The sequence below is a fragment of the Ammospiza caudacuta genome, chromosome 5, assembly GCF_027887145.1.
Source record: "Ammospiza caudacuta isolate bAmmCau1 chromosome 5, bAmmCau1.pri, whole genome shotgun sequence".
Classification (NCBI taxonomy): domain Eukaryota; kingdom Metazoa; phylum Chordata; class Aves; order Passeriformes; family Passerellidae; genus Ammospiza; species Ammospiza caudacuta.
The window spans coordinates 41,091,407-41,103,444 of NC_080597.1; the positions used below are offsets into that span (position 1 = coordinate 41,091,407).

Here is a 12,038-nt window from a genome sequence, read left to right on the forward strand (position 1 = left end):
GGATGTGGTGAACTTTGGCATATTACTAATATGCCCAAATATGACATTGCTTTACAATGGATGGGAGGCTCTAAAATTGGTGCAGTACTAGCTGTTGATAGAAAACTAGGCACTATTTGGTAGCTAATGAAAATTAGCATTTCAGAGATTGAGTGGAGAAGGAAAAAATTCTGGATGGAAATAATCCTAAAATATTAGCCTGTTACTCTCGTTCTCAACCGATAAACTAATGAAAAGATAGGACTAAATAAATACTAACTTAATATTCTTTCTTCCCTCTATCTCTTGCAGTTGTGATAGTCTCAGTAGATACTCGTAACAAGGGGAATGGTATTAAGCTGCAGGTGGTTGTGGGTTTTTTCCCTGTAATTTGGCTTTTTTTTTACTCTTTAGTTGCCAAATAGACTGGAAAAAAGGAAAGAATGTTACTTTGAAAACCATTAAGAAGAAGCAAAAACATAAGGGCCGTGGAACAGTCAGGACAGTTACAAAAACTGTTTCCAATGACTCTTTCTTCAACTTCTTCAGTCCTCCTGAAGGTAAACTAAACACTAGTAATATAACACTAGTTAATGCTACATGTATTAACTTTAGATGTAGAATGTATCTCACTCACTTCTGCTTTTTTTTTTTCCTACAGTTCCTGAAAGTGGAGATCTGGTAAGTTGGCTTATTTAAAAAAATAATGATGGCGTGTTTATGGAATTTTAAAATTTGTTAAACAGCCTCAGCTTTAACTGCTTCTGTCTTTAACTGAGACTATTTATGAAGACTAGTATGTATTTCAGTTTTCTTTTTCAGGAGGAATGTTTGAGTTGGATGGTAGAGTTTAGTTTAGTCAACTTTAATAGCTTATGTTTCCTGAAAGCTACCTTGTGGATTGTTAACAGTTGTAGAAATGTAGTGATCTACGTTATTAGTCTTTGATCTAATGGGTGGTGTAAGTCTCTCCCTTCAGGTGTTCTTTGGATGATTTTATCTAATGGCTGAATGTATCGAGTTTGTGTTTTATTCTGTTAATAATTTCTCAAGCTGTTAACTCTTGAAAGTAATAAAACAGGAACAGAAAACTGCAAGAGCCTGCTTTTCTGTGTGCTCACTGTGGTAATAACCCATCATTTTTGTAACGAGAAAAACTACCAAAAATACTTAACAGTAGGGAATATATTATGCAGTTTGAGTGAGAAATACGAAATTAAAGCTTCCAGAGGCATGCTGTTAGAACTCTAGTTGGCATGGACACCAAAACTGTATGTTCATAACATTTAGAAAAACAAAAAGTAATTGCTCAGATGGGAGACAGCAGAACACTTGGTATGAAAACAAGAGGAGTGAAAGCTTCAGATTGGATCAGAGAGCGTTTTTAAGTGTTCAAGTGCTTCAGTAGTGGCTTTGTCTAATGGGAATCAAGGGGATACACTGTAGGAATCAGAAGTAGGTTGTAAAATCTTTATTGTGATAGGCTTACCTGGCTATTGTTCACTTATTTAAGAGTATTGTGCATATGAACTGAAAGTCTATGGGAGATATTAAATAATCTTTATACTTGGAATAAAAGAAACTCCAGAATGGTATATAATTAGGCTTTCTGAAGCAGCAGCTCCTCCCTGTATAATGTAGGTGGGCTGTTCAGAGTGTCGAGCTTGGCTCCTCAGGTTTAGTTCTCTAAAGCAGCTCCTGGAACAAAAAAATCAGTAATGGGATCTGTGTAAATCTGACCACATCAAAACCATGTAACTTGTGTGTATGTATCAAAAGTAGTTACCATCTTATAGTTTAGAAAATAATACTGTTTTCTGCAGGATGATGATTCCGAGGCAATCCTTGCTGCAGACTTTGAAATAGGTCACTTCTTGCGTGAACGTATAGTGCCCCGGTCAGTACTGTACTTCACTGGAGAAGCTATTGAAGATGATGATGATGATGTAAGTATAATATTCATGCAGAACACTAAAAATCTTCAAATAATGCTGTTTCATGCTTGGGTAATTTCTTACATTGGTATCTTTAGAATGGGATGTTAGTTGCAGCAGACCTTCCTAGATTGTTGAGGAAGAGCAGTATAAAAATAATTCTTCTTTGAAGTAGTGACTGCAGAGTTTTTTGGCAAAAGCAGTGGTAGAAGCTGATCATCTAGAGGATGTCATAGTAGCATTTTGTATTTAAGGCATTCCTAGAGAAGTGTACCCAATACTTTGTGGAACTGTAATGAACTGCCAGAGAACAAATGAGACTTTTTCTAGAGGCTAAGCCTGTTCTTTGTGCTTACAGTGACATTGGGCTATGAAGTTTTCAAGTCTCGTCCTTTCAAAAGTACTCTCTTACTTTAAGAAAAAAAGCTGGATAAGCACATTCAAAGCATGCCAAAATAATCAAAGCAAATTCTGCAAAAGCTTAAGTGTTTTAAAAGAGCTAAGCTTGAAATTGTCAAAACGTGAGACCTCAGAACTTTATACAGGTATAAAAGATTTTTTCTGTTGCTGCCTTGGCTAAACAAGGACGGTTTGACTGTTAAGATGGCTTAGATATATGCCATCTTAAAAATAAATGTTTAGAATCTAAACTGTTGTCCCTCGTTGCAAAGGCTTGGCTCGGGCTGTGGAGGAGGGAGGTACTGACATACTGACAGGACGGGCTGCTTTGGGCTCCGCTGTCCCCTGCTGTCCCCCAGTGGTACCGCAGGGTAATCAGCTCCTCCCGGGCTGCATGGAACGGGGACAGTCTGCTCTGCCGGAGCTCACCGGGGGAAGTTGAACATTGCTCATGCTGATGCAAAAAGTGTTTTTAAATCTGACAGACACAGGAGCTTCTTGGTTCAAATTAAAAGAGACTAGATTAAGATTAGGTTGGATGAGACTCTGAGCAACCTGGTCTAGTGGAAGGTTTCCCTGCCCATGGCAGGGTGGTTAGAGCTGATGACCCTCAAGGCCCCGTCCACCCCAAACCATTGTATGATTCTCTTAAGATCACAATATGGAGTGGTCTCTGGCATCTACTTGAGCTATAGATAGCTGCATTTATGGTATTATCAAAACTATTTATTTTCTTTTCTAGTATGATGAAGAAGGTGAAGAGGCAGATGATGAGGTAAGATGACAGATGCCCCTGATTCAAATAGTTTACGTGTTGTAGTTTGTTATCTAGAATAAGACTTCCTTTAGTTTTTGAGTGCTGTGGACGCTAAGAATTACTTCTGAAATAAGATAGAGCATACTGTTTGGTGGCTCTCAGATGAATAATTTAAAAAAACCCAAAAAACAAAACAGACAACCAGCAAGACAACAGCAACAAAAAACACAAACCAAGCTAAGACAACGTTCAAGGTATCTTAAAAATTAAGCTGCCACTGATTTCAAAAGATACACATTATTGGAGGATAAACTAATACAATATGTATAACATAAAGTGGTAATGGATGTATTTCTGAGTACAGTTTAATCTTAATTTTCATGAAAATGGCTCCAGAAGCTGAATGTGGTTAAGCTAGAGAAATATTAAGTGTTTTTTTTCAGGAGGGAGAAGAAGAAGCAGATGAAGAAAATGATCCTGATTATGAACCAAAAGTAAGGAATTAAAATGAATGTTTAAAGTTTGTGTACGCATAGAGACATTTAAAATTTTATGTATGTTGAATCTTGATTTTAGATTAAGTATTTAACCAATAGTTCCTATGGGTGAGCATGTTTTGTTTTGAGGCTGTTTCGGGCCTGATTCTGACAGAATAGAATTGGTAGAGAAACCAAAAGTTCTTTCTCCAGGAGTCATTTTGTAAAAGTAACTTTTGGCTTTGAGCATTGAGGTTAGTCAGGCTTGGTTTTCTATAAACTTGTCTTGCACCAATTTGCTGCCTAATGAACATTGCAAAATGGTTGTAAGGACATGGAGAGAATTGTGTCATCCGGCTTCAGTTTTTGGGGACTTGCTACAAGCTGGCTCTGGCACAGGTTTTCCCAGCAGAATACAAAATACGCACTTTCATGTTAGGTCAATGGCAAATCTTTCATTGTTTGAGGTAGCAGAAGTCAAGGTTCAGCAATGCATCTACAGCCAAGTCCTAAAATGTGAACAGCCAAGAGCAACTGGAAGCTTTCTGATTCCATGAGAAGGGAAAAATCATTAATCAGGCTGGAAAAACAATTGTGAGCCACTCAATTTATAGCTTTTTGATAGCTGAGAGAAAGGAGCCTCTGGCCACATGAAAGCATCTGATGTGGCAGGTGAAAGTTGCAGTCATGAAGTCTGAAGTGCTCCAAAATGCCTGCTGTTAAAAGGGCTTGTCATTTCAAATTAGTGTTTTTCAGTAGGAATGGCTTGAGCTGCTATCAAAGTATTGTTGAGAAAATTACATTAATCTTATTAGCTTTGTACATAGAAAGGCAGGGTACAAACTTGTGATCAAAATGTGCAGCCATCTTGGTGATGTTTGATCTGCTATAGTGTATTCAGATTGGTTCCTAGTCAAGAAAGTTTTGAAATCCAAATGAAACAGCTGCAAGTTGGACTTATTTCCACCATTTCAGATTGCTTTTCTCCGTGAAACAAAACTGAGAAAGGGCTAGACTAGGCTCAGAGAGCTGCTCAAAGGCTGGAGATAGGAGTAGTGTTATAGTGGTGTACCAGCTGATCTCAGGCTGTAAGCCAGCTGAATTTATTGAAGCACTGTGCTCCTAGAATAGCTATCCAGACCAAGGAAGGTGATGGAGTAAAAACTGCAACTGAACTCTGCCCCTCCCAAAAACTTTCTTGAATTCCCATATTACTGTGACATATTAATGGCTGCCTGTTTCACGAACAGAAGTTTTCCATGTTAGAATTTTTAAACTGGAATTTATTGCAAAAGATGCTTCCAGGGCATTAGGAACTGTGATTTGGCATTTCATTGCATTGCTGTACAGTGTCTTCTGGCATAAGGCCGTGCTCTTGTTACCACCCATAGGAAATTTCTTTTGTCTCAAACTGTGAAGAGGGTCTGCATGCTTCTTCTGAGCTTGGTTGTTTGTTACTGCACCTCACTCTTCTCCTTTTTCCAGTTACAGTGTCTTTTAGAGTACTTCACCACACTTAGTTCTGAACAGGTTTTTATTCTGGATTGTATCCTGATGTGCCAACAAAGCCAGAATAAATGCAGTGTGGATATTGCTGCATCCAATGACAGTAGTGTTGCAAATGCTAGACAATTAGTGCAAGGAATAAGATGGAAGAACTTTAGAAGAATATTGCAGCTTGAGAAAGCATGCTTAGCAATATTGATAGTTCTTCTTAAATACTGTTTCTCTAAACTGTATTTCCTTTTTTTTCAACAGAAGGATCAAAACCCAGCAGAATGCAAGCAGCAGTGAAGCAGTGTGTCTGTGGCCTTGAGGATTACCTGCACTGTAATAGCCTAAACACAACTATTAGTTACTTACAGCCTTATGTTTTGTATCTTGGTAGAATTAAGTAACCAATTTGTTAAAAAAAGAAATCAAACACTTAAGAACCAGTTTAAAATGTAGGTTCAATCTACCTAGCATTTTAACAGTATAATTTTCTGCCAATATGTAGAATGCAGTAAATGCCCTAAAGCATGAATGTTAATTCATTGCTACATAGTTTGGTTCTTGTGAAGTCTTTGTCATGTAGCTATTAGACTGCAGCTGTGAAGATGATCAGAACTGTTAACTGAGACCAATATTTGTTTAGAGAAAACTCTCTCCTGAAGAACCAACCAAAGTATTTTTTCAGCCCAGTAGTCTGAATGGGTTTAAGTCTGCTTGCACTAGCTGTGCCTTCATTACTTTGTTATAGAAATGGCAGTGACTTGTACTAACGGAGATGATGATGCATTTTGAATTTGACTACTTGAGAAGACTAGTATAACTTGTTTTAATTTCCTGATGAGATCACATTCATAACTGTCAGCTTGTTTATGCTATGGGTTTTGTATTTTATGTGACATAGTGATCTACAAAAGAAACCTAGTCATCATATTAGGGTTATTGTTTACCACAGGGGTGTGAATAAAACCTTGTATTTTAAGAAGCTAGTCTTGTTTTATTACTTGTGTATCTGCATGTGTAAACTGGTAATGCATATCTTACATGCTGCAGTTCATGTTTTACTAGAAAAAAAAGCTGATAATTACTGAAAAGTAAATTATATAGCATTTGAAAAACAAACACAATAGTTTGGAAAATTTGATCCATACTTTGCACTTGCAGTGTGATACTTGTGAATCTGAGCTCAGTGTTTCAGTGATTGGTCCACACTGCCATTTTAGAGAAGACAAGTTCTTAGAAGTGGGGCTAGATCTGATAAAGGACTTCGGTGCTGCTGTGCCTGACCCTAAGGCATTGCCTATTAGTATGAAATCTGGAGTGAAGTGCCTTGGATTTTCAGTCTGTGTAGATGGAGCTAGGTGGTCCTGAGCAAAGCATGCCCTGCAGTCAAAGGGAGTGCTGGCAACACATGGCTGTATTCTAGTTTGTCCTCACTGTATCAAACATCTATGAGGAAACCAACCCAAAGAAATTCTGCTTTCTTCACCTAATGTTCTGTTCACTGTGCTTGTGTTTGCACATTCTGGTTCATACTTTGTCCATATTGGATATTTTTGTCAGTTGAAACACATGGGCTAGAAGATCTTTCTCGTCTCATTCTTACCTTGCCTGTAGCCTAGCAGTGGAAGTGCTTGGTGAGATGTGTACTTAAACATACTGAGATGAAAGAGGCTATGAACTGATGTATTCTGAGTTTTGCTGGTCAATAGCATGCTAGTATAGTCCATGCTGTCTTGTCCTTTACACAACTAAATATATATTCTAATCTTCTAAGCAAGTAGATAGCTTTTTCAGGGATGGAATAGTCCTTGTAGTGTTGGAAATTGATCTATTTCTGCAGTAGCTACTGGTTTTTGTGCCACTTACACACTTAGCCATAAAGGTTTTAAAAGAGCAGGACAAGGAGGAGGCAATGATCACATGAGGATAGGGCTGATGGAAGAGTTTCTGTAGCATGTCTCTTTGCTGGAGGGTAAGTAATACAGAGTGAAGCTTATCCCAAGTGCTGTTCTAAATCCTCAGCCCCCCTCAAGAAGATGTGGGTCTAGTGTCCTCTGACTAAAATGTTTTAGTTTTTTTATTGATTTTGCTTTTTAATTCCTTGAAGGCGTAAATACCACACTGCTTCATTTCAGAATCCCTGTCAGGCTTCTCTTCAGGTATCTGTGGATTTGGGAGAAGGAGCTCATTATCTATAGCTGTATGTAAAGCAGGACCATTGAAGCTGTGATCTTAGGTGGTTTTTAGGTAACAGATTATAGCATAGAAAAAAGCAGTTATGAAAGGTTAACAAATACTCTCAGTAGCTATGTGTTAAAGTAGATATGGTTGTGTTTTTTGTGCTATCAGAATATGCTTATGCTTATCCTTTATCCTTGACCCTGCCAGGTGTTTGGGTTTCACATGATCTCTTCTCTAAACATCTCCCAAGATTAGGTTTCAGCTTGAGCACATGTAGAGACCAAACTGTGATGGTATGTTCTGAGCGTGAGAAATCATTAGGATGGGGCTTTGGAGTTCATACATCTGGATATGGGAAGTCTCTGAAGTCCTTACTTAGATCTAGCCCAGTTTTGCTAACAGCATCTGGTAACTGTATTTTTAAAAGAAAATGAACTGTTAAAAGTAAGTTTCAAAATTCACTACTTAACAAATTTGGCTTGCTTTTTGATTACTTTCTCATTTAACACCTTCATAACATGCAATGGGATACAATATTTGAAAAGGGGAGTTGTTAGATGCACACCTGCAGCCTGCAAGATCCGGGGTCATGAATACATCCTATTGACAGATTTTGGTAAGCTTCACTCCAGATTGACATGCTAGTTCTAAATCAGCAGTTCTTGTGCTCTCCAGACTGCAGCAAAAAGAAGAATATAAATGAGGTGCCAGTTCTTATGGCATTGGTTAAATTAAAACTGTTCTGGTGCTTACTGTAGTTTTGTTATTAATGACACTCTTGTTTAGCAGTTCTGAAAGGCAGTATGTAGCAGGAACATTAAACTTTCAACATTGATTGGAGTGTCGTGACTCATTCTTTTCACTTTTCATTTATACCAGGTGTAGAGAATCTCCTCCTTTAATATTTGAGGAGGGTAATTTACCTTGTTAACAGGCTCTGACTGGGAAAATGTGTCACTGAAATAGGAACTGCTGTCTTTGGCAGCAGTTGCAGAAATGTACCATAATTTAACAGCTGTGTAAATAGGGTCTTCTGTCCAGTTTTATTTGCTGTATGAGAGGGAGAATTATTTGGGGGGGGGAAAGTGGGAGGTGGGTGAGGAAAGAGGAGAGAATTAAGTGAGACTTTGGATGACAGGGAAGGGGTTTTTGGGGCTTATGCTTGATGGAGATGGAGGCTTCTTTGCAATTCTTTCATAATTGCTCTTTGCAATCTAGATTAGATTAGAACTGAGGAGTTTGCCTGTCTGAAACAACTTTGTTCATGTTAAAAAAAGTAAAAAAATACAGCATCCTGAAATAAAGGAGCCCAGATTTAAGCTTAGCATTCCAAAGTTTTAATTTTTGGAGTTAGAAGTGTTAGAAGTTTACTTTTTGGTGCAGTTACAAGTGTTACCTTGGATTATTTGAACACTGGGCATAGCAACACTTCTTACTAGTGTCTCCTAGCTTCATAAGCTTGGATGCTCTTCTGGGTTATTGAGATTGATGTTCCTGAAACTAATAGCTGATACTGTAATTTTGCAATGTTTTGCTTTTTAAGTGGAAAAAGCCAGCAGAATATAGAAAACTGGAGAGAATTAATGTGTTCACCTTCAAGCTGATACTCAAAACTTTCCCTGTGTTTCAGGGCCCATTGTTAACGTGATGTGGAAATTGATAGGAAACATATATGCAGATGAATGATTAACCCTTCTGCTAAAGGTTTCCTATTTCCAAAGGTGTTTATGCAGCAGTTGTTTCCCAAATGCCTTCATTTGGGCCGAGGATTGTGCTGTGACACTCTCAGCAGCTTAAGGAAGCAAAATACGACACCCTTCAGTACAAAAGGGACAGCCTGATAATGAAAGCATAAATAGCCTTGATGGTCTGCTAGGTTGGGTCCAGAGCCACATGGATGTTGGAGTAGGTAGACTCAGCTTTACAGCGCTTTCTCTTTTTTTCTGTACAGATTTGGTCTTCTCTAATCCAAGATTTTTACAGGTCAGAGAAGTTGCAACCACATCTCCATTTTCATTTCTTAATAGTTGCTCAGTAACCTGTTCGAGGTTCCCCACAACATCAAGAGGATGTTGAAAGAATTTACTTTTAATTGGTAATGCTTGCCTAAATTGAGCATAAATTATCTACTGAAAATAATACAGTCTTCTATACACTAACAAGAAGAGGTAGAAATTTGTCTATGTGGCATTTGTCTCATTGCTCTTAAAAATCCCCTTGTCAGACCTTTGCTCAGGCCTGGTAGTGTTTCACATGTGCTCTGCATCTCAACTTTTGTAGGAAAGTCAGTCAGAGTGAGTAAAGCAGAAAAGATAGGGTACACCAGGCACAGATAAGCTGTTTATTCCATATTTTTCTGTGCCTGTGTACACCAGGGACAGGCACACAAGGTTTGAGAGGCTATGGCAGAAGGGCTCTTGTGTTCACAGGTGTCTGACTAAAGCTTGTGAATTGTCAACACAAGTTGGTTCTGCAGCTGCAGGAGGGGCTGAGTCCTGAACTTTCTCTTATGGGCTTTGCTTCTGTGTGCCCGAGTGTTGGCAAGTATTTGCTCAAATTTACATTTGCCCTGTAGTGGAGAAACTGTTCTGAACTCATAGCATATTTTACTGCAGTGGTCAAATTTGAGAACCTTAAAAGCTCGTTTACAGCCTAGTTTGTCTCTACAATGTGTGAGCTTAAGTTGGAGTATTTTTGGAAAACCACTGCCTTGGAAGTGCTGCAAAGGACTTTGAAAAAGCCAGGCTGGAGAAGCTGCTATGCCAGTAGCTGGTGAATTGCCTACAGTTTATTTATTTGGTACTTCCAGGGGTTTTAGGGAATGCTAAGACCTGGCACAGTGTGGTTGTTAGTTATGGTAAATGTTTCATTTATGCTTCATTTACTCAGGGGTATATACAGGTATCTGTGAGATGGAGTTGCTGACAGGAAAGGTCTACACCCAAGGTCACATTTTCAGACTGTAGTGTTTTAGGTTTGACAGTAGGAGGCATCTTCACATCAGCTATTTCTGGAATAGCTGCAGAACCTGCCTAGTATTTACTGAAACTTCAATAATGGTAGCGGATGTGAAGCATTTTATATAAATGCAATGGTTTAAATATGTATTTCAAGAGAAGTAATGTAAAATCTCAGTGTGATATTGTAGTGTGCCTAGCTGTTGAATGTGGTTTCTCAAAATAGTAATGCAAGAAACATTTGCAGAAGTTCAGTTGTGACTTGCAGCTAGGAAAACAAAGTTTGTTATTCTTTACTGGCAAATTCTGCACAGTATTTTATTTTATGGAACTGTCAGTATTTCATCTGCACTAGTCTTGTAGCTTTTGACTGATCTGGATTTTTTGGTCAAACATAGTGTGTTTTAAATGGCTGTTGATATTTGTTGGCTTATAGAGTACAAATTTAAATGGATGTTTTGTGTGTTTGCTTCTGACCACATGCTTAGGTGAATTTCACCAGGAATAAAGAATGCTGTGAGTCTGTATATTAGAGTATGTCCATCAGTGTTTGGAGTTGGGTTCAAAATCTGACATTCAGTGCTTTGTCATGGAAAGGTGAAATAGAATGAATTGTCTCTTTCTCCTGTATGTTTGATGAAAATACTGGCCTTCCACACTAGTCTCCATTTTTTCATATGATTAATTGCAGTTTACTGTCAGTTACTGAGAATGAGAAAAAGCTCACTTTAAATTATACAGATAGAGGTTGTGTATTCATGTCCTTAGTGTTACAGTGCAGTGTTGTGGGGTGGGGGCAGAGTTTTTTGAGTGCTGTTACAGTGTAACATGGCACTCTCAAATCAAATGTGAGTTTCCTCACTACTGGTTAGTGCATTTACCTGGAATCAAATGGCTGCTCGCTTGCAGCAGTGGAGCAGCAACCAAAACTGAACAGGTGAATTGTTAGAAATTGGTCTTCTGTAGGTTTAGCCTAGTGTCCTATGCCTTACATAAACTCAGTATTTTATTAAGCTGCTCTATATAGGTGAATGCATTTTAACCAGTTTGCTTTAGTAGGAGAGTTTCAAGATAGTGTGTCACATGAGCAGAGATCTCATCAGGAGCAAATTAACTCAAACTATTTTTGAGACACCTTGTATTTAGACACAGATATTTGTGCAAGGAATTTAGGTTCAAATGGCTGTGAACTGCTGGTGGAGGCAATTGGTGAATGGTATTCAGATCTTTTGAAAATTAGCATTTGCCTCTGTTAAAATAGGCATAAAATGGTTGTGAGAATGAACTGTATCTTACAGTTTATCCATTCAGCTCTAAGGAGAAGGGACTATTCTTTATATAAATGGATGGTTTAGGATATTGATTTCCTTTTCTGCCTAATTTATGGCTAGTCAAGTTGCCTTTGTTCCTGAGTGTTTTCCAGTTACCTTGAAAATGGTAAACCAGCTAAATTTTAATTGCTTTTATTGCCTTAAACTGTTTACCCCTCAGCAATTTATCAAAATTACCTTTGAACTTCAAGAGGAAAAGATTATAAGAGGAAACCCTTTTAAAAATGTTATCAGAGATAAACTCCATTGATGCTATCATCATTCTTGATTTTTTTTTCTCTAATCTGTTAGAACACAGGACATGCTGCAGCATGATCTGCTTCCTAGCTGACAAGATTGATGTGAGGAGTGTTTTTTTATGGCCATGATAAATGTATGTTTAAAAACAGTGCTCTCAGACATAGTATGAAACTTCTAGCATTCAGTTTACATTGGCTTTGTCAGCCAAATTCAGCTATGTGGGATTTTGATTTACATCTAATACATCAGAGGATTAAGAATGAAATAGTTTCATATTAACCTTAGGTCAC

The 12,038-nt window shown here is 38.0% G+C and overlaps 1 protein-coding gene across 2 annotated transcripts in view; it reads left to right on the forward strand.

Annotated features, from left to right (window-relative positions):
* The window catches only part of NAP1L1 (nucleosome assembly protein 1 like 1), a 28,691-nt gene extending 20,636 nt beyond the window's left edge, over positions 1-8,055 (forward strand). The window contains exons 10-15 of one of the 2 annotated variants that reach the window (XM_058806119.1): positions 394-539; positions 641-660; positions 1,803-1,925; positions 3,055-3,087; positions 3,513-3,563; positions 5,304-8,055. In XM_058806119.1, coding sequence (XP_058662102.1) covers positions 394-539; positions 641-660; positions 1,803-1,925; positions 3,055-3,087; positions 3,513-3,563; positions 5,304-5,339 — 409 coding nt within the window. In that variant the 3' untranslated portion in view covers positions 5,340-8,055. The remainder of the gene's footprint in view (positions 1-393; positions 540-640; positions 661-1,802; positions 1,926-3,054; positions 3,088-3,512; positions 3,564-5,303) is intronic. The other variant, XM_058806121.1, reaches the window with a different exon arrangement.
* Positions 8,056-12,038: the final 3,983 nt, after the last annotated feature.